The sequence below is a fragment of the Tympanuchus pallidicinctus genome, unplaced genomic scaffold (assembly GCF_026119805.1).
Source record: "Tympanuchus pallidicinctus isolate F22 unplaced genomic scaffold, pur_lepc_1.0 scaffold1, whole genome shotgun sequence".
NCBI lineage: Eukaryota > Metazoa > Chordata > Aves > Galliformes > Phasianidae > Tympanuchus > Tympanuchus pallidicinctus.
The window spans coordinates 2,240,439-2,261,574 of NW_026294618.1; the positions used below are offsets into that span (position 1 = coordinate 2,240,439).

The 21,136-nt window shown below is 39.0% G+C and overlaps 1 protein-coding gene across 1 annotated transcript; it reads right to left on the minus strand.

Moving 5' to 3' along the window:
• Window positions 1-9,395: 9,395 nt before the first annotated feature.
• LOC128085728 (cysteine-rich venom protein-like) lies at window positions 9,396-20,679 on the minus strand. Its single transcript, XM_052693505.1, has 9 exons — window positions 20,525-20,679; window positions 17,700-17,761; window positions 17,292-17,342; window positions 15,418-15,537; window positions 14,844-14,931; window positions 12,889-13,034; window positions 12,310-12,404; window positions 11,417-11,505; window positions 9,396-9,979 (listed from the first exon to the last, which is right to left on the minus strand). Exons 2-9 carry the CDS (start codon window positions 17,757-17,759, stop codon window positions 9,852-9,854), a joined length of 777 nt encoding a protein of 258 aa, XP_052549465.1. The 5' UTR covers window positions 17,760-17,761; window positions 20,525-20,679; the 3' UTR covers window positions 9,396-9,851.
• Window positions 20,680-21,136: the final 457 nt, after the last annotated feature.

Sequence of the window (21,136 nt, forward strand, 5' to 3'; positions counted from 1 at the left end):
CTTTTCTGTTTTGTTAGAGAGTTGAAGCTGCAGATTTTAAGTTGTATTTAAACTACAAACAAATTCCTGCTTAGCCATTCCCGACTCCTTGGGACATTTTCTGCCCTTCTGTGAAAGTGGGTGCTCAGTGATAGAGGATACAGGCAAGTCATATACATCCCATTGCTTAAGGCCCTGTTTTGTATTAGCTTCGTGGTTATGATTAGAGGAGAAGAGTGATCCTCTCTAACAGGAAACTAACAAAGAAAATAAAAGAAATAGTTCTCTGTTAGGAATTATATTATTTTCTGTGCTATTAGCAGGGGTTAATCACAGAGTCATAGAAGTGTTTGAGTTGGAAGGCACCCCTAAAGCCATCTGGTCCCACCCCCTGCAATGCAGAGGTCCATCAGGAGCTCAGACATGTGGATGCTTTCACTGAAGACAGTTAAGATCATCTTAGTTGCTGTCTCTAGAAACCAGATGTGGATTTAATGGGGAGGAATAAGAAGGGGTGGATAAGAGACATGCAGCTCGTTATTAGTCCTGACCAGTATTGTGGTCATGAGAAGAGTCTGCTGTATAACTGCATCACTGTATGGTCCCCATGAGGCTGTGCCTGATCCTGGGGGCAGCCCAGAGCTCTTGCACAGCCTATGAAAGTTATTTAGATCAGTGATAAACAGCAGAACAGCTCTATAGAAGCTAATGGTATTGCTTGAGTTGTAAACTGGATAAAATACTTTCCAAAATCACCCCAAAACAAAAATTAGAGCTGTGTGGTCTTGAATCATTAAAATAATAGGAGCAGGGATGCAATTTGAAGTTAGCTTCTGCTATGTTATTAGTATTATTTTCATTACAAATCCAAAGCATAGCACTGTCTGAGCTACTATGAGGGAAATGAACCCTACCCAAGTCACAACAGGACAGAGCAATGTAAACTGGGCAAGGGCACAAATCTCTGCATAAATCTCACAATACCTACCAAAGTCAATCAGCCTCCTAGGAAGGAGCTAATTAAAACCTGTGTTTCATGCATTTTTTCTGGACATAAGCCGTTCTACAATTTTTTTCTCCATATCAAATATGGAGCTGGGAAATGAAACCTTTAAAAGTTCATGTCTGCCTGATTTCAGCAACTGAGAATGAAGGATTACACTTTTGCTGCTCTTTCACTTACACATTTATGCTCTTTAATGTATTTTGCTAGGAGGCACTTAGCTTCTTCTGCTGTTCTTCAGGCACCATCTGTTGGCTGAGAAGGAGCTGCAGCTTTTGGTTTGCTTCTAGCCTGTGCAGTTCTTCTGAAATTTTCCAAGACCAGAAAGACCAGAAGAGAGGAGAGAGAAAAAAAGTCTCTTGAATGTATTCCTTTTCCAAAAATCATGGTGTGTAGCAAAACTTGTGGGTCTGTAAAATATGACTTATGAATTTTGATCTTGGAAGGAAAATGTATACAAACTGAAAGGAGCGGTCCTTGAGAGCATCCCTGCAGAGAAGGACCTGGGGGTCCTGATGGGTGAAAAGCTTAACATGAGCCAGCAGTGTGCTCTTGCAGCTCGGAAAGCAAATGGTGTCCTGGGCTCCATCAGAAGAGGGGTGGCCAGCAGGGACAGGGAGGTGATTGTCTCCCTCTATTCTGCTCTTGTGAGGCCCCATCTGCAGCACTGTGTCCAGAGCCCCCAGTACAAGAAAAACAGAGAGCTGTTGGAGAGGGTCCAGAGAAGAGCCACAGAGATGATCAGGGGACTGCAGCACTTCCTCTACAAAGACAGGCTGAGGGAGCTGGGCTTGTTCAGCCTGGAGAAAAAAAGGCTGCGGGATGACCTCATTGCAGCCTTTCAGTACTTAAAGGGAGCCTACAGACAGGAGGGGAATCAACTCTTTGAAAGGGGAGATAACAGCAGGACAAGGGGAAATGGTTTGATGTTGAGGGAGAGAACATTTAGGTTAGATGTCAGGGGGAAGTTGTGTGCTGTGAGAGTGGTGAGGTGCTGGAACAACTGCCCAGAGGGGCTGTGGATGCCCCGTCCATCCCTGGAGGTGTTCAAGGCCAGGTTGGATGGGGCCCTGGGCAGCCTGGTAGTATTTAATGCAAAGGTTGGTGACCCTGCATGTGGGAGGGGGGTTGGAGCTTCATGATCCTTGAGGTCCCTTCCAACCCTGGCCACTCTGTGATTCTGTGAAATGCAGAGGCCCTCATCAGTGAGAATAATTGTTGCCTGTCAGAACGTAACATGGTTGACAATAAAAGGTCTTCACAACAAGCCATAGACATTGGAAGGTCAAAAGGATGCATTTAGTAAAAGAAGAACAAAAAAGCCTAGGTACAAGAACCCAGCCATCCCAGTATGCACCGGAGTTGGCAACACCTGGATACCCACTGCTGTTCCTCCAATGTCTGATCTTTATCCATTTGTCCAGTAAAAAAATAGGAGGAAATACGTATCTTTTTCATTATTTGTTTTGTTACCTTGTGTTTTCTACAGAGTAAGAGCATGTACGTGAGCAATTACTGTGGAATACTCAGTGTTCCAAGACTGTTGCAATAGGTTTCCCCCTTATTTGCTCAGCTCTTTATTCATAGTGAGAAGTATTTGCATTTGTGCAGATTAGGTGTCATGAGAAATGGCTCTAGAAAAAAAAGAGCCTGAATGAAGAATGAGGTTCTGTAATGTTTTCATCCATCTACCAGAACTGATATATCTAAACATTTCCATTTAAGTCTTTAAAGAATATTTGCTTTCTGTCAGATTACTTTAAACTTCCCTTTAAAGAGTCTCAGTGGTACTTCACTCTCTGTTCATGTCATCATTTGCTATAGATCATGAAACTGATTTTTAGAATATGAGCCCTTTGAATATGATGCTCTGATCCTTATGGAGCTGATGTACTGAACCTCACACCAACTGAAGGGACAGTGGGAGGAGAGGAGGCTCTGAGGAGAGCTTACAGTAGCTTACCAGTACCAAAAGGGGCCTAGAGGAAAGATGGGACACTTTTTCAGGACATGCAGTAATAGGATGAGGGGTAACAGATTTAAACTAAAAGTAAGTAGATGTAAATTAGATATTAGATATTACTCAGAGGTTGGATGTGAGCACAGTGAGAGTGTTTCAGCAATGGTGACAGCAACAACGCGCCATCTCAGCTGGTACAGGCTTTTATGAGTGTTGTATGCAAGATCTTCTTTATTGCTGGTGAAAACCCACATCTAATGGTGGTGGTTCTGTTGAAAAATAGTGTTTTGTCCCTGAGAAATTGTTCTATCAATTAGTGCTATTATGCTCTTTATATCTGTTGTAGCTTCCACGTAATTAAAAGAATGCATTACTTTCAGAGTGACCTATGTGTGTACAAAATACAGTGCTAATTATCTTGGAAATTCAGCAATACAGCTAACTGAGGCAGAGCTCAATGGGGATAAGTGTCTAATTTGCACACCCTTACATTAAATCTTTGACTACATTTTATTTAATGATAACACCCCAAAAATAAAAATTTGTCTCTGAACTGAGACAGACCTCATGTGGAAACAAAATTCCCTTGTGTAGGTTTGAGGTTGTTAGCAAGAGCCCCCTGAATGAAGCATGGCACATAGGTGGATGGAACTGGAGGAACACAAGCAGACTAGGAAAACACAGTGAATTATTGCAGTGTGACTACATATGAGTGGGCCATTTCTATACACTTCTATTTACTTACTTGTTTGTTTTACTGTCGTGCTGAAGACTATGGGATCAAACAGACCTTGTAAAACTCCGAGCAGAAATGCCCTAGCCCAGGGGAAGGCCAGGGAGTCCTTGTGCTGCCATGCTTTCTGCTTTCTCTGTGCTGGACCTCAGGCACTAACATCACTCATGGTCCTTCCCTGTGGGAAGTGTTTAATCACTGTTTGTGTCCATGGGAACAGCAGTGTTACATTTCCAGCCAACTTAGCTGTTGCATGGCTTCCTCTTTGTTTAGGTGGGAGGGAGGTAGTATGTGAAAGATCAGGAAGCGGTTGTCTGATGCATGGTAAAAGATGCTGAATGAATTTTACTAACCAAGGACTGAGTGACAAAGGCTGTGAGGCTGGGATTCCCCTAAGAAGGGAATCAGAGCAGAAGAAACCACTCCAGCACTGCAAAATGAGATTGCAAAAGACCGCTGTGGTTAAGGTTCAGCTTCCTCTGATTTCCAAAGGGCTCTGAATGGGTAGATATCCCAGATTAAATCTGAAATCCCACCTATGAGCTCTGCATGAGTTCATAGCCCAACTCAATCAATGGCCCAACTCATGCCAAATTTACAAGCAACAAACTTCTGTAGTTGATCTGTAAATATGACTATGGATCAGTCCTCTAACCCCATAAATAGTGAGTAGTCTGAAAAGCCCTTTGAGCTCTCCTCTATGACAGCAGATTGCACAACAGGATCTCCCCTCAAATATGGATGTCTCGAGATTACATTTTCTTCAGAGATTCCTTATATCTTGAGTTGAAGAGGTTCCTTGATGCTACAGAACCTCCATAAGTGACGAAAGCTTGCTGAACTTAGTAAGCTTTGCTAAGATTATACCTTAAATTAATTGTACATATACAATCCTTTGGATTTAAACCGTTGACCAAGTCTGGGACTAGGAGTAGACTGGGCAGAACCTAGGCTTCTCACCTCTCTGTTTGAATGGGTGTACACTCTGCACATGGAGACTCAACAAGAGTTTCCTGGACAAATGTGTTTAGCTCTGTACAGTAAATAACCAAGTGTAGCTTGCCATCTTGAATCTTGTTAAGTCGCTGCCTTGTTTATGACTAAGTTGTGTTACATCACTATTTTATATCAATAAATATAGTGCTGGTTGAAGGGTATGAGCATAATGAGTATAATCACGATGCTGACCCAACTTAAAAATTTGTTGGTAAGGTATTTTTTACTGTAGCTCCTCTTAACCTGTCTAAACAGCTGGTACAACATGAATAGTAAAAGCCATGAAAAAAAATAACAGATTTTTTATATATATATATACTGCAGCTACTAAATGGCAAACTTAGTATATGATAGGCAGAGTGATAAATGCATTGACATCAGTGGGCAGTCCCTGCCACTTGTATCTGAAAGAAGTATGAGGTTTGAGAATTTTATCCTTATCATATTACAGCCAGTAGTGGTTTGTGGAGAGGCTGAGAAACTTTTAAGGATCCTCACAAAAGGCCCTGGGAGCAGCATATATTTGGGACACTTCAATAGCTCTCTGCCATGCCTTGAGAAGTCTATAATTCTTGCCTATGTCAAAATACAGGAGGTGTGGGAAGATTAAAACAAATCAGACCTTGATTCCTCTTAAATTGATCCAGGCCACTCCTTGTTTGGTCTTTGTTTGCAATTTGCATCTAATTTGGAGAAAATCGCCTCTGTCTTAGGTAGTGAATAAGGAGCTTGGGAGCCAGAGAGAGGGATGTGGGTGCCAGAGCTGGATCTCAGGGAGCAATGCACCACATTCTGCAGCTCTTCTATGGCTGGCTGAGGTCACGGGAGATTTTGATAGGAGCCTGAGTACACACCCACTGCTTTCTTTTATGGTTGTAAAATGATAAATTGCTGATTTACAGATGTGTGAAACTATCATTAGGTTGTTTCTGTTTCCTTTAAAGTTTTTCTTTATTGCCTCTTCAGCATGCTGATGCCTCAGAGCAGATGGACACACAAGCAAAGTCAGGAAATCTGCATGAAAATGGCAAAGAAAGAGTTGGAGAAACATTCATTATTAAGTTGTTTGGCATTCATCGAAAAGCTTATCTCTGGCTAATTGTTACACAGTTAAAAGGAAATTAATTAAGATTATCTCCTCATAGGTGTAAAAGGCGCCTGTCTACTCAGATAATTAAGCTTTTAAGTGCAACAGTCCCAATTTTTTTAAGGACTTTTAAATTCCACTGCAATATTTTACATCTTTATTGTTGCAGAGCAGAATAAAAATCAGGCCAGTGCAGAACATGACTGTGGACAGTCTGGCACTAGATATAACATGGGATGTAGGAGATGATGATTCAGCCTCAGAGGAAATCTGTTTGATAAAATCAATTTTATATATGATGGGGTAAAAGGCAAGCAAACACTACAGAGGGACAAATCAGCACTGAGAAGCATTGGGCTGGGAATTGGCAATGGTACTGGAAAGTATTGGCACTGGGATGGGGAAAAAAAAAAACAACAGAAGAATTTATTAGTCTTGTGTAAACTGATCATTCCAACTAATTTTTCTTGGTTTACAGAAGCATGTGAAAGAAGTTTAAGCTAAATGTATACATTCCTACCAAACGGCAGGCAAAAATGCATGAGAAATCAACACGTTCGCCTAATGTAGCAACCAAAATCAGAAGTTTGAGAATTAAAAATACAGCTTCATTATGGTATTACATTCCCAATCTTTGTAAACTCACTGTAGCTTCCCTTTCTAATTAGCTAAACCAATTAGGTTTAACTGAAGATCAGAAGGTTTTATCTACCATGCAATTTCAGCTATTTGTGAATACATTTCAGAAAGTCAAGCTGTCCTTCCATTTAGTGCATTAGATTTTCTTCAACATTGTATTTGAATGCTATGATACGTGCCCTATTTTTGCCAATACATTTATTTGTGCTTGCTTAGTATGATGTTGGTAGCCATTGTAGAGCCTACATGTCTTGGTTAATAACATGCTCAGTGTGAAAAAGAGGAGAAAGTTGATATATTTAGAATAGTGTGCAGGATGTTAAATTTCATTTGCATATTTTGAAACATTAATGTTTGTGAATGGTGTTATTCAATGACAATGTTCTTGCATTGAGCATGTTTTTGCATTTGTGATATTTGCCAAACAGTGCTTTGTTGAAAGCTGTGAGGCAAATTAAAAACATAGAACTCCTTCATCATACCTCAAGAAAGCATGGAAAGAAATGCCTTGAAGAGATTACACTGTCAGAATTCTCTCTTAATGTTTTAGAATTTATGGGATTTGCTATTCTGCTGTACCTACATATATAAGATATAAAGTCCTTATATCAAGCCCACTGAGCTGTAAATTTTCTAACTCTTTTAGAACCTTTGCAGTTTGTTCTTGGGAATAACTAGTTGGAAATAACTAAAAAGGTGCAGGCAAAATGAAGTGTGAATTAAAATATATTCACATAAACATAGCCTTGTAAATAGGAAGTGTGGGATTAGGCTCATCGTGTTGTTTGTAACACCTGATGCATTTTGAAAGATGTAACTGATCTTACCAGTCCTTGGAGTGCATTGTAGATGTATTATGAACAGTATCATCCTATCTCCTGCTGGTTTATGGAAGCTTAACTCCTTGTTGAAGGCATTATTTAAAAATTAGCGATCCTTCTTGCAGATATGTTGTTCAGGTGAATCTACATTTTCTTTCATCTTTTTCACAGAGGACTGTTGCTATATTAATACATGTACAATACAGTTTTCTTGAATTTGGGGAAGAAACATTTCATTGTGCAGCCTGGGGAGATCCCAGGTGAGGGACAATCCTCAGTTACATGCAGGATTTTTCAACCCCACCCCACTTAAAATGATTTTGACATTTCTGCATCCACACCCAACTTAATTCTCAGAAGGCTACCCATGTTTTCAGGATATCCAGTAATAGCATACTGAATGATGCTTATTCAAAATGTGAATTTTCAGAATGGCCCATCCAGAGGAGTGCCACATTAATAACCAAAGGACAGGCTGAGAGAGCAGGGGTGGCTCAGCCTGGAGAAGGGAAGGCTACAAGATGACTCATGTGCTTATGTTGAATGGGAACATGTGCAATCAGCTCTGGACATGGCTGTTGTCAGTTTGTGAAGAAACCCAGCTGCCTCAGGTCTCGCTCTCAGCTTCTTATACAGGAGCACAATGGATGTGCACATTCAACAGCATGTGCTGTGTCTTACCTTCATCTTCAGCTACCTGGCTCACAAAAGCCTTTGTGGTTTTGACAGGCATGCTACAGAAGTCAAGACAGCATCCACTAGCTTGAGTTCCTTCTTGAAGAAGAAGGTTTGATTGTTTTGGCACGATCAGCCTGAGACAAAGCCAAATTCTTGAATATCTAAAATATATTTATCGACCTTTTGGTCCCTGGGTCATCACATGTGGAATTTGTGAGGGCTGATTTTTGCCTTACTGCCCTACTTTTGTTTCCTATTGTGAGCAGTTGAGAAATCGTATATTGTTCTATGGATCATGATGGAAGGAAATAGATTTCTACACACTTTACAGAGTGTAAATTGCCTTTTGTTGGAGTGGGGTGTAGCTGGTCTGCCCATTTCCATGATTGCTACCCTGGATTAGCTAATGCATTGTCAGCATTCATATGTGGATCCGTGCTGACGATCTGAGAGTGCAGGTAGTCATGTACAGTGCTCACACACATATCCCAGCATGGCTTAATTTCCTGGTAGAGGGATGCCCAGACAAGAAGAAGGGCAGAAGTGATGGATATGAATGAGAAAAAAACAATGCACACGCACAAAAAGGCTGAACAACAAAACAATGAGCCCTTTGAATTGTGAAACCAGGTTTTAAGTGTAAGTTCACCATTCAGTGCTAGCAGGAATGCCACTGAAATTAATGAGTATTTAAATTAATGGATACTGAAATTGGCACTGCAGCGTGTGAATCAGGAATGTGTGCTGAAATTATTATTCTGAAGTCTTTGGGAATTGAAATCTGAATTATGAAAGCAGCCTCCTTACTAACAGAGCACTGGAAGGAGAAACCACTGTAGGGTAAAACTAAAATAACATGTTGTCCTCTTGCTAGCTGCACAGCAGAACATTTGCTTCTCAGAGGTAACAAAAGTGAGTACTGCATGTTATTTGTGCTGACGACTGTTCTCTCTGAAAGAGATCCTGAAGGAAAGCTGTTTGCCTGACTGCTGTTTTTGCTGAGGAAATCTCCCTCCTCACCTGATCTGTTTCTGCTGCTGTTGTTAAGGAGTCAAACTCCTCAAAATGACATGTTGATCAAGTCAGAAAGTTGGTGGAAGTGATGTTTTTCATGATAATAAGAAAGAATAAAAATTAAAGTGGATCGATGAGGAAGGAATGAACACTGACAACTGAAATGCTAAAAGCAGTCATTCAAATAAAAAAAAAAAGAAATTGGAACCATAACTGTGTTTTCAAAAGCAAGATTTCCAAACACAAAATCCATTCTCCTTGGAAATTTATTTTTTTGTGAATTAAATCATTTTCTCAGGCTATTTTTTTTTTTTTAGAAGAGAGCAGATTTAGTTGTCTGCATTTATGCTAAGTGTAATCATACCATAAGGAGGATCATTTATTTAGATGAATGACATTTTTTTTTTTTTAACAAATATATGCAACTGAGTATTTTATGTAGGTCAGCAAAAACACAGAACAGTACTATAATGCTACTGGAAATCCTCTGCTCTCCTAATTTTTATTTTTATTTTTGAGAATTACATTTTCTCAGGTGATCCCCTTTATCTTCTTGTCCAATTAACAGTACCAGAGTTTACAAAGTCTGTCAGGTTAAGATTAGTCACATTACTACACCAAGAACATATGAAACATATGGAACTTTCTGGAACAGACATTTAATTAGTTAGACATTTAACTCCTTAGACAACAGTTTGGGAAAAGAAAGGTGTGAGAAGCTGATCGCTATGTCCAATACCCAAATGCCAACTTTCACTTAACACCTCCACTACACTTCCACAGCATTGTGTGAATAAAATACAAGCACGACCTTCAGATCTTCCTTATGAGTATCACTGGCCAGAATTCAGTCTTTCTGCATGCATGGAAAGGTAGGGTAGACTCTGTTTTTGTGAAAGAAATTACTTAAGGAGATGGATGTCTGCGAAGGGAAGAGTTGATCATATTATTTCATTTTGGCATCTGCAGGAGGCAAGGCAGTTTGCCTTGATAAAGCTGTGGTCACATCCATATCTCTTTGCCATTTCTGGACAGTTGTAGTAAACATCACGAAACTTGCAAGGATTGGCTGAAAATGCATTCGTATACAAAATTAATCATAAATTGGAAATGAGAAACTAGAATACTTCCTTTCAGAATACTTCTTTTCATTGTCATTTTTGTACCCTTCAGTTATTCCTCTTTGTTGCTATTTTTTCCACAACCAAATCCCAAATTTTTGACCAGTATATTTATAGTATCCCTAACTGTTTCCCAGAAAGTTTGTCACTGAAATTTCAAAGCGTTTTGGAACTTTATTGTGGAATCATAGAATTATTTGAGCAGGAAGGGACCTCTGAAGGCCATCTAGTCCATCTGTCCCGCAGTGCACAGGATCACCACAGCTACATCAGGTAGCCCAGGGCCTGATGCAGCCTCACCTTGAAAGTCTCCAGGGTCAGGGCATCAACCACAACACTAGATAGGCTATTCCAGTGCCTCACCACCCTCACTTTAAAGGAATTTTTGCTTATATCCAACCCAAATCTATTCTCTTTTAGCTTGAAAACATTTCCCCTTTTTCTATCACAACAGACTCTGCTGTAGAGCCTGTCTTCTTCTTTCTTGCTTTGTACGACAGCTCCTGATGAGAATTAGGCCTATTACACAACAGAAGCTAGGCTAAGTTGGCTTATATTAATGACTCAGACCATTTGCTTTTGTTTTCTGATGTAGCTCTTAAAACTCAAATTTGCTCAAAAAAAAATAAAAACAAAACTGGTATCTCTTCAAACAAGTTGCTATTGGTACCTGATCTGCCACCACTGCTTTAAAGAGGAGGAAACAAAAACAACTCCCTCCTTCTCTGGTTTCATTGATTCAAAGGTAAGAACATTTTCCTTTGACTATGGAAAAACAGGTAGACAACAGCAGGAAATGTGGAGCTCAGATTTCTGTGCTACTGTTGGTATAAATGCATCTCTGACCTCATTGCAGTCAATGAGCCCTCATTCACTAGGACTTCTACATCAGAGTTTCTGTACGGAGACCCAGGCATTGTCATCTTTAATGGAGGTATGTGGATTGTATGAATATTTTCATCTGTTCTTATGAGTCCAAGAAACTGGGTGTCTCTACATCCCATAACACTAAGTAATGTCTTGCATTAGCCCTCCCCTCTCACAGACTCCTTTTTTGGTTTCACAGCACAGGTTGTTCTACTTTGGCAAAGCACCTGACATGGTGAATCATAGATTGGTTTGGGTTTGAAGGGACCTATAAGATCACCAAATTCCACCCCCCTGCTACAGATAGGGACACCTCCCTCTAGAAGTTTGGGACTACAATTGTTCTTCCATAGAACAACTGATAAATAATAATCACACAGCAATCTACACAGCATGACAGTCATAACCTCTCTTTTGGGCTGGTATTCAATCATATCACTTTAAAACTTCCCATTGGGATCATTTAACATATATTTTACAATTTTACCTTGGCCACAATTAAAGCACTTGAAACTTACTGCATAAACCATTGTCACAAGAATCAGGGCAGTCACCACAGGGTTGTCCTTCTTTGTAGGGTGTTTCAATTGAACCCATTATATTCCCTCTGAAACATAAACATGGCCAATATAAACAATAAACTCACTATAACATATCTGAGATTAACATATAATTATATAGATAAATATATATTTTAATGTATGATCAATCAATTGTAACTATAGATCAAACAATGTTTGTATATGAAAACATGAATGTGAAAATTAATTTTTGGCAAAGTTCATGAAATCTTACTCTCTATTAAAGCCCCCACTGGTGTTCCTGGTGTTATTGATAGTACATATATTTACGTTCCTTCGTGAACTAAGATTTCAAGTAGAATGAGGAAATTATTTCTTTGTGATTTATTATCATAAGAATTAGGGATAAGGGGCAAATTAAATTCAATCATAAAATTGTTCTCTGCGTTACATGTTTTACGTTTTCATAGAATCATAGGATGGCCTGGGTTGCAAAGGCCCACAGCGCTCCTCCAGTTCCAACCCCTGCTGTGTGCAGGTCGCCAACCAGCAGCCCAGGCTGCCCAGAGCCACATCCAGCCTGGCCTTGAATGCCTGCAGGGATGGGGCATCCACAGCCTCCTTGGGCAACCTGTGCCAGTGCCTCACCACCCTCTGCATGAAAAACTTTCTCCTCATATCCAACCTAAACCTCCCCTGTCTCACTTTAAAACCATCCCCTTTGTCCTATCACTATCCAACTATGCAAGCTATATTTTTGTGCATATTCCTAATACACTCCTTAGACCTGTTCCTCAGCTGTGAGTGTTGCACTGTGTTGCAGATTTCACCATCTCCTGAATTACTTTGATGATGTAACAAGAAGTTCCAGTAGCAGAATCAATACATACGCAGGGCAGTAATGGCACACATAAAAGTACTTGAATGTCCTTTCAGGACAATAGGCGACTGCACATCCAACTTTGTAAGAATTGTACCAAACTACCTGCAGGTAGAAAAACAACAAGAGAATGAAAAACAAATACATTTGGAAGTCATTAAAGTAAATTATGCATTAAGGAAACAGTTGCAACTGTTAAGTCAATTTATTTATTAAAATTTATTAAAATATTAGTCCCATCTTTCTGGAAAAACATGCTCTCCTGCTCTCCTCCTTGAATCAAAGTTCATCTCGAATAATGATAATTTATAATCATTATAATAATAATTTATCACACATGTTTTTGCAACTTCTAAATTAAATTGTCTTAATAAAGTAAATTTTCATTTAGGTAAAAGTGTTAAGGAAGATAATTGAACCAAGGTATAAAACTTTGTACTCTGTTACTGTAGAAATTTTCATGTTCATTGGTATAACTCTCATATCTCTAATGTACTTACTGCTTTTAGGGATAATGAGAGCATAAATGTTTCTTGGCTGACAGGAATATTTACTTCTTTAGAATGGAATACCCAGAAGCTGCTTCTACCTGAGTGTAATGGCCAATAACAGCATTTGCTGTTGTTGCTCCAGTTCCATATTTGAAATCTTTCTCCTCATTGTACCAAGCCTGAATGGAATCTGACCACGAGGAAGGGGCAGTTGACATGTAGAGATTTTCGCCACATGGTTCACCTGAAAAGAGAAAAGTACTGAGAAATGCAGAAAACACAGATGTGTAAGAGCCAGGCTCAGTTGCTGTAATTTTCCTGGTATCTCTCATCCCCATTGAGACGGCAGGAATTTTTTTCTGGTTCCACGACACCAACTTTAATCAGTGCTGATGCTGTCACTTGACCAGTTTGCAGCACGGCCAACCTGTTTGGCTGGGTAGTTCAGTTGGTGACAGACTTCTGTGTACCTATAGATACACCTGTATCACGTATTGATGACTGATTTTGATATTTGGAAGGTGGATGGCAACCTGAGTCATGATTCAAGTCACAGCCCCATAAAATTAGGACAATCCCAACAATTCAAAACTTATTTCTGGCACACAGAAAGTTGTTGGCAGTGTCAAGTGATTTCACCTATTGTTTTTTTTTTCAAGTCTGGTGCCCTGATCAACTTTTCTGCGTGCGTGACAGCTCTCATCTGAGGCTCACCTCCATGAGAACCAATGGATTCTATTTTTTTTTTTTGGAAGAAAGCATGGTAACTGCAAGTCAGTCCACACTGTATAGAGTATAGACAGAAATCAGCAGCAAACATTTCACTGGGCACTAATCATAGCTATTGCTAGCATAGTGCAATTGTAACACCATATCCAGTGAATTAGGTATTTGTATAAACATCACAGATATTTATAAGTAAAAGTAGATTGTCAGAGAATTTAAAAGTTATGGGTCTTGTATCAGTCAGCAGCACAACTGTCAGGTTTTGGATCTTCACCCTTTGCTCCTTGCAACTCTCATAGTTAAATCCAGATCACAGCAATAAAAAGGATCAACATTTTCTTATGTTTTGTATATGTTTTGAGTATATTTTCTCACTACTTTTTTTTCATCCACTGAAGAAAACTGGTACAATCAAGATAGGAATGGCGCTGAATTTTTCTCACTTACTGGACAGATTTACATCCAGAAATTTCCTTTGTCCCCTGTGCCAATAAAAACACCCTCCATACAATGACATCTCAAATACTTAGTCAAGTAATTTTAAAGATAAATTACAACAAAATCAAAGCTGAAAACCTCATAAATAGTTCAGTGCTTTGAATCATCTGAAATGGTTGGTACAGAAAATAGTATTTGAGGAATGGAATTAGTGAGAAAAGTAAGAAAAATAATTTTGCACGTTTCCTTTCTTTTCAAAAGTAGGGAATTTCACGTAAATTTGAAAATTGAATTAATTAGTGATAAGTAATCATATAATTTATAACATATAACATATAATTTCTTTTAACACAATCCTTCTTATGAGCATCTTGGCTAAGATCCCTTGCTTCAAACTTTGTTTTTGGAGCTAATCATCTGGAAAACAAACTAAAAGCTTCACTCAGATTCAATCTATATTATATACAAAAACTAGGACAAATGAGACATATCTTAATAGAATTTCCATTTTATATTTACTTATATTTAATGTACAGAAGAATACATTGATCAGTTCTGGCTTAGATCTTTACTTAGCAGATGTTTGAAGTTAGGAAAGTGAGTCCTTATTTCATAAAATTATATAAAAAAAAGATATAAAATTACATAAAATAATAACATCGGTGCACAATTATATGAATATATAAATATTCAAACTATTACAAAATTATAAAATGCATTTAGCAAAGTAGATAGTCTCATTGCTGAAGGTATGAATCCACAGCTCTGAAAATGCATACATGGAATATTTTGACTTCATTTTTAGATCAATTGGTTTGGCTCATCTCATGCCCCAAACCTGCTCACTTTAATGACATAAGAGGCATTACTCAGATGGCATTCAACTTACCGATTTCCCTCTGGTTTGGAGGGCTGTGACTTAAAGAACATCGATTTGCCCAGTTCTGAGCATTAGCTGCAGCCTGAGGACTCCATTCCTACAGGAAAGTAGAAACAATGAAAGAAGAGACTATTAATCATTCCATTCAGACATTAATCACGTACTGAGTCCTCATGGATGAACCAAACTTGGAAACTGTACACAACCCCTTCCTGACGAGGGGTTTTTGATCGAAATTACTGTGAACTTAGGAAATGACTAGAAACTGTGAAGATCGTCTTAAGCGTATATCAGAAAGGAATGAACAATGTTGTGGCTCCTTTTTTTCCTTTTATTTATATTAAAAAATATATATATATTCATAAAAAAAAAAAAGCATGTTGTTTATGCACAGCAACATTTTCCAGAATCATTTTTCCATCTGCACAACTTTATGTTCTTACAGTGGTGGCTGTGCCAGGTCCTCAGGAGGAGTTTGGAGGGCGGACATGTGGCTAGATAAAGCCAACTGAACCATCATACAGTTCTGATCCCTCAGAGGGTCCACTGCTCATTGCAGATAGATTTGCAGCGCACAGCTTACCATTCTCAACATGTTACTGGCAGGTGGGCTGACTCTTCTCCTGAGGGCATTGTGTTTGTCAACGATCAACTTTTGTTGATCAGTTCTGTTGGTTGACAGAGCAAGGGAAGCTTCAGGCATCTAAATTGAAAGACAAAAGCATTTATTTATTTACTTATCTATTTATGATGTGAACGTCACTAATACTGAATACCATCCAGGAAATATTGATGTACCCAAAGAGTGATGTCAGTGAAGGAGATGATCCTTGTAATGGAGTAGATAACGTGACATGTTTTGCCTCCTGCTTAGTGGTAACAAAAATATCACTGGCTCCTGGAAGCTATCTGCCAGCCCTCCATGGATGGTTGGAAAATCCTGGAAGACTTCTTGTGCTGCTGAGCTCTTAAATTTTTCACAAAATCATAGAATGGCCTGGGTTGCAAAGGCCCACAGCACTCATCCAGTTCCAACCCCCTGCTGTGTGCAGGTCGCCAACCAGCAGCCCAGGCTGCCCAGAGCCACATCCAGCCTGGCCTTGAATGCCTGCAGGGATGGGGCATCCACAACTTCAACAAGCAAATTTAGGCACCAAAATCAAATCTAATTCATCGATATTCTAATTGCCATTATGATATTTTGGAAAAACCAGATGTGAAAACCAGGCAAATGCATGAATACAACTATGACGTGTTGTTCCTCTTCAGCATTTTAATTGAGCCTATTGGTGTTTTTTTTTCTGCTGAATGAACTTGTTGATCACTACCCACCTCCATCCAGAGACCCCACTGCATTACAAATATTTTGTTGTTATTTTTCATGTCAGATTTATTTTTCATGTCAGGTATTTTATCTCACTCCTGCTGTAATTGGTGGCATTTTTAAAACTTCCTAATGCCTTTTCTGATTAAGAAAGAACTACAAAGAACTCAATTTTCTCATTCCAGTCATTCTCAGTGGTCTTCTGAGGGCATCACGGAGAGAAGAAGCTTAAAAGTCTCATCGTATTTTCAGGCCATTGTTCTCTATTACGTCTTATCATGTGTTTGCTTTTACTGCTATTTCTGTCATATTGCACGTCATCTCAGCTCTGATTAACTTGGTGAGATGATTAGAAAACAGAACCCATGTATGAGGATGCAAATCCAAAATGCATTTATTAATGATGACATTTTTAGCAGTATAAAAGCAGTGCTAAAAATCTTAAGATCTTAATTTTATGTATATATTTTCATAGATCATTATGATCCAATCACATTGAATACAATTTTTTCTGTTTTTTTAATAGTTCTTCTAGACACAGCACCGAGCTGCTGGAGTTCAAGAAGCTTCTGGACAACGCTCTCAGTCTATAGCAGGGAGTTGGAACTAGATAACCTTAAAGCTCCCTTGCAAACTAAACCATTCTGTGATTCCATAATTCTGTGTTATATGGTCTGACATTTAGGTGGTCCTCTGTGGTGGTAGGATCTGGACTCGGTGACACTTACAGGTCCCTCTCAGCTATGGATGTTCTATGATTCTATGACTTAAAATACATATTCTATTTATATTTTTAATTATATGTCACTGAACGCCATTCAGCCACAGTATTTTGATTATTCTTTTGCGTGATCTCAGTGGAGTGATTGTGAGTCACGCACACCACTTGCACTCCTTGTGTACTCAGATAAGCTTTAGTGCTTTTATAGCTTTAGAGAAGAAAGATTTGCAGAAAAAAGTAGTAGTTTTAGTCAAGATGCTATAGAAGGGAAAAACGTAGTCAAGCCTTTAGGCATATCAGTATACTGGAAACAAAAATAAGCAACTTCAGACCAAATCTGTGTTGAGAAGAACCACAAGAAGGATGCTGAGCATATTAGTTTGTTTAGCTGCTGGGGGGAAATCAGTGGTACCTGTTGAGAGGATGAGGCTGTGAGTAAAGGTAGAGGAACATAGCTGAGGTCCTGTGGGATGAGAAAGGTAGATCATTAGGGGGCTGTTGTCTTTAAAAAGGTGAAGATTTGATGGGAAGAGTGTCGGATTTGTGGAAAGGGAGTGGGAGATACTGGAACATGCCGTTCCCACTAATCCAACTCTGAGGTAAACTGAGCCTATAGATGGTCTCCTGTGACAGTGTGCAGGCAGTCTGCTGCTTGGAACGTCTGTCAGATTTCAAGGATAAATGCTTTCCACATCCCAAATATCTTAGCAGATTTTTTTCTGAATAAAATCATTGTGTACAGGAAGAAACACATATTCAGTCCTACCAAGACTCCCTCAGGCCCCATCCCAATTTCCTCTATACAAAGTGCAGCTCCTACCTCTCCAGCAGACGGGCACAGCACAGCTGCAAGACACAGGAGTATTGCTGGCAGAATCATCTCTGAAAAAAGAAGAACGTTTTTCCCCTTTGTGATAATTCCCCTTTCACTGTTCTGAATACGTGAGGTCGTTCCTTTGTGCATTCTCTTTTTTTTTTTTTTTTTGGCAGCAAGGCAATGATTTCTCTGTTTCCTCCTTCTCTCCCCCTCCTATTTTTAGCAATAACTAAATAAAATTCATCGCAGTGTTGCATTTCAAAATTTCTCTGAGTCATCTTCTTTGTGTCTCATTCTTCCTGGCCTGATCCTGGTTGAATAATTTCACCTGAATTCAGGATATTCATGCTTCCTTCCTGTAGGAAGAGTTCTGCACATTGAATCGTGGAGCACAAGGATGGAAGCTGCTTTCTGGCTTGTTTCTTTGCCTATGTTAACCTAAAACTTTGTCTTCTCCTTGTTGCCTGCTTAGACTGGACTGCATTGCTTGAAAGGGGCATTGAGCACTCACCTGTGTGCAGGTCTCTGCATTCAAAGCTGGAGTCAAAGCCTTTCTGAAATGACTAGCACCCCAAAGACTGGGACAGAACTGTCTTCCTGAGGAAGAGTTGTTCAGAAAGCTTTTATTCTTTAAAATTATTTATTATACATAATTTTTAATCTATGGACAGCGTGGGCTCACAACAGAAATGGGAACCTTCTCCAGTAATGATGCAATCGCTTTGGATTGACCAAGAACATTTACTTAGAAAGTTGAAGCCTTCATACCATCCCATTACAGTGATCCAAAGTGTAATTAAGGCTACTTAAAATTTTTGTCTTCTGATTGCAATCAATAATAAGTAATTGCTACATTTAGTCTGTTCCTGCTTAGCTACCTTCGGCAAAGCAACTGACTAGAGAGGAATCTATTTATTTTTGGCAGTTTTCCCAACCTCTAACTACAAGGGAACTTAAGGGCATGTTGTTGCAGAGATGCCTTACTAGCTTAACTTCTTGGTCTTGAGGACTGCTGGTCTTAATTTATCCCTACCGAAAGGCCAGTTGATACTTTTACACTCAGTCAAATCTCTGAGGCAACCACTCTGTGTGAAATGCAAGGTGCTCCTGCTCATGGAGAGCATGTGGGTAAGAAAACACTGCTCTTTTCCAAATAGAATGACAAGATTTGCTTACCTTGCTCTGAAGGAGAAAAATCTAGCTGATCTGAGCAAGAACCAGATTGGGAAATATTCTGAAAATTAACTGCTTAAATCACTGATTTCCTATTTTCTGTATTGGTTTACGACACTGTTTCATTCTGATGTAATCTGTGACTCCTTGAAGTGCATTACAATACTCTTGTATCACTTATTCTCTGAACCCTAACAAAACTTTGCAGTATATCTAACCTATGTGCTGAACAACAGAAAGATTATAGCCCCAAAAACCTAAAGAATGATTCTTTTCACTTCATTCCTAACTAAAACTAAGTGGAGATGGGGATTTTTTTCATGTACTTAAGTTACAAGTAAAAATACATTTTTTAGCAAAAAAGATGCTGGTAATCAGATAGAAAACAACCTTTTTGCACTTGTGACATACAAATACAAATTCTTTGTTCCATTAAAAGGTAACCACTAATTTAAATTGTGAGCCTATTTTGCAAACAAATTGAAGAAGCTAGTTTAAATGCATAGCCAAAATATTCATTCACTGTAATATTTTCAATGAATTTAATTGCAATTAAACATAATTGTTCATTTAAAACATGATACAATTGAAAAAATGCAATTGGAATGCTTTTTAAGAACCAGTGGATGTATTGCTCCAAGATACGAGCATACTTTTGGCAATCCCACTGATTTCAACCAAATGCTTACAGTTTGAGAGATGTAAATTTAATTGCTCTGCATTAATTTCTAGGCACTGGTCCTAAAATCAGTCTCTCCACCCCCCTCCCCTGCTCCCCTCAGTCAAACATAAATCAGGACATGTGCCAAGTCTTACTGACTTTCCTGAAACTCCATCTGTGTGCAGAGAGCTGACACTGAAAGAAACTGGTGTGGATATGTTTTTCCCATCACTTCTCTTAGTGCTCTCTTCTAATATCTATATATCTATATGCATACAATTTCCTAAACTATTCATATAGCTGAATTGCCATTACAAAATAATGAAAAATAATAAATGCCCATTCATTGTTGTTATTGTTAGGAAAGACCTGAAATGGACTAATGTGAGTTGTCATTTCAGTTGAAGGGCATTGCTGCACAAGGTCTTACCGGTGACTGGTCAATGGATGTGAGGTAATGGCTTAAAGTTGAAGTGTGGGGAGTTCAGATTGGCTTTAGTAAAATGTACTTCATTCAGAGGGTGCCAGAAAAAAAGGCCCTGGGATGGTGCTCACAGCCCTAAAGCCACTAATGTCCATTAAGCATTTAAACAGCACTCTGAGAGACACAGAATAAGAATTAGCCTGCCCAGCGTGAAGTCAGGAGTTGGACTTCATGATTGCTGCAGGTGCCTGCAAAACAGGATATTCTGTGCTTGTATGACTGTCTGACACTTTGTACAGTGGTAATTCGTACAAAGGGGCATTTTCCCCACTCTAAAAATAAGCAATGATTGCTCCATCTACTGCGTTTGTTCATCCATTTTGTCTCCTTTGTTTTTCATTTTGCATTAGAGCATTGGCTACCAAATCCTCACTTTTCACCAAATAAAATCCTTTCTGTGGCTGTCCTGAACTGTTGAAGAGATCAGAATCTTTCTGATGATTATATTGCTTGCATTGTAATGTATTATTAGAATTGCAGTAATTTAAGCAAACAAATTATAAATCTTACCTTTCTCTTCCAAGAAGATTGGAAGTCTCGTCTGTCCTTCTGCAGGTGGAAGTGGCTGGAGCTCTTCACTGGAGCATGATTTATAGCTGTTCTGTTTCCTGATAGGACCAGGTGACTCAGTGTCACAGGTATTAAAAATTCAAATGGTGACCAGATGGAATGGCACACTTATCATGTGCACAATCTTCCAAGAAGGAGTTTGGCTGTTTGTATTTTATTTCCTCCTACTTCTTGTGCTGGATGAGATGAAATTCTCTGAAATGAGTTTTGTGTGCATTGTTCCTTGCATGTGAAATTTGAAGTCAATAGGAACGCCAGGTACAAAAGATTGCTGCTAATGATTGAAACCTGCAGTTGTAGTAATGCTTGATCTTAATCTGTGGTAATGCAAATAAGTTCAGCTGGCTGCTGAGATGTCTTCAGATTGACACTATTGTTACCAAGAAATCTGGCCCATTGATTTTTCTATGGGAGTAAAGATATCGTGGGCCAAGTTCCTGTTCATGCTATGGCTTCTTTATATCAATCCCATAGGCATAAAAAATCAAAGAGAGAAGGATACTTCTGTAAATTATGCTTTCACTCAGTACTGGATAAAGATTAACAGATTAC

Excerpts from the sequence above, each read along its gene's own strand:
- LOC128085728 (XM_052693505.1), bottom strand. The coding sequence starts at position 17,759 with ATGATTCTGCCAGCAATACTCCTGTGTCTTGCAGCTGTGCTGTGCCCG. Across the intron at positions 17,343-17,699 it reads TGTGCCCGTCTGCTGGAGAG|GACCTCAGCTATGTTCCTCT; the intron begins GTAGGAGCTGCA and ends CTCATCCCACAG. Across the intron at positions 14,932-15,417 it reads CCAGTAACATGTTGAGAATG|GAATGGAGTCCTCAGGCTGC; the intron begins GTAAGCTGTGCG and ends ACTTTCCTGTAG.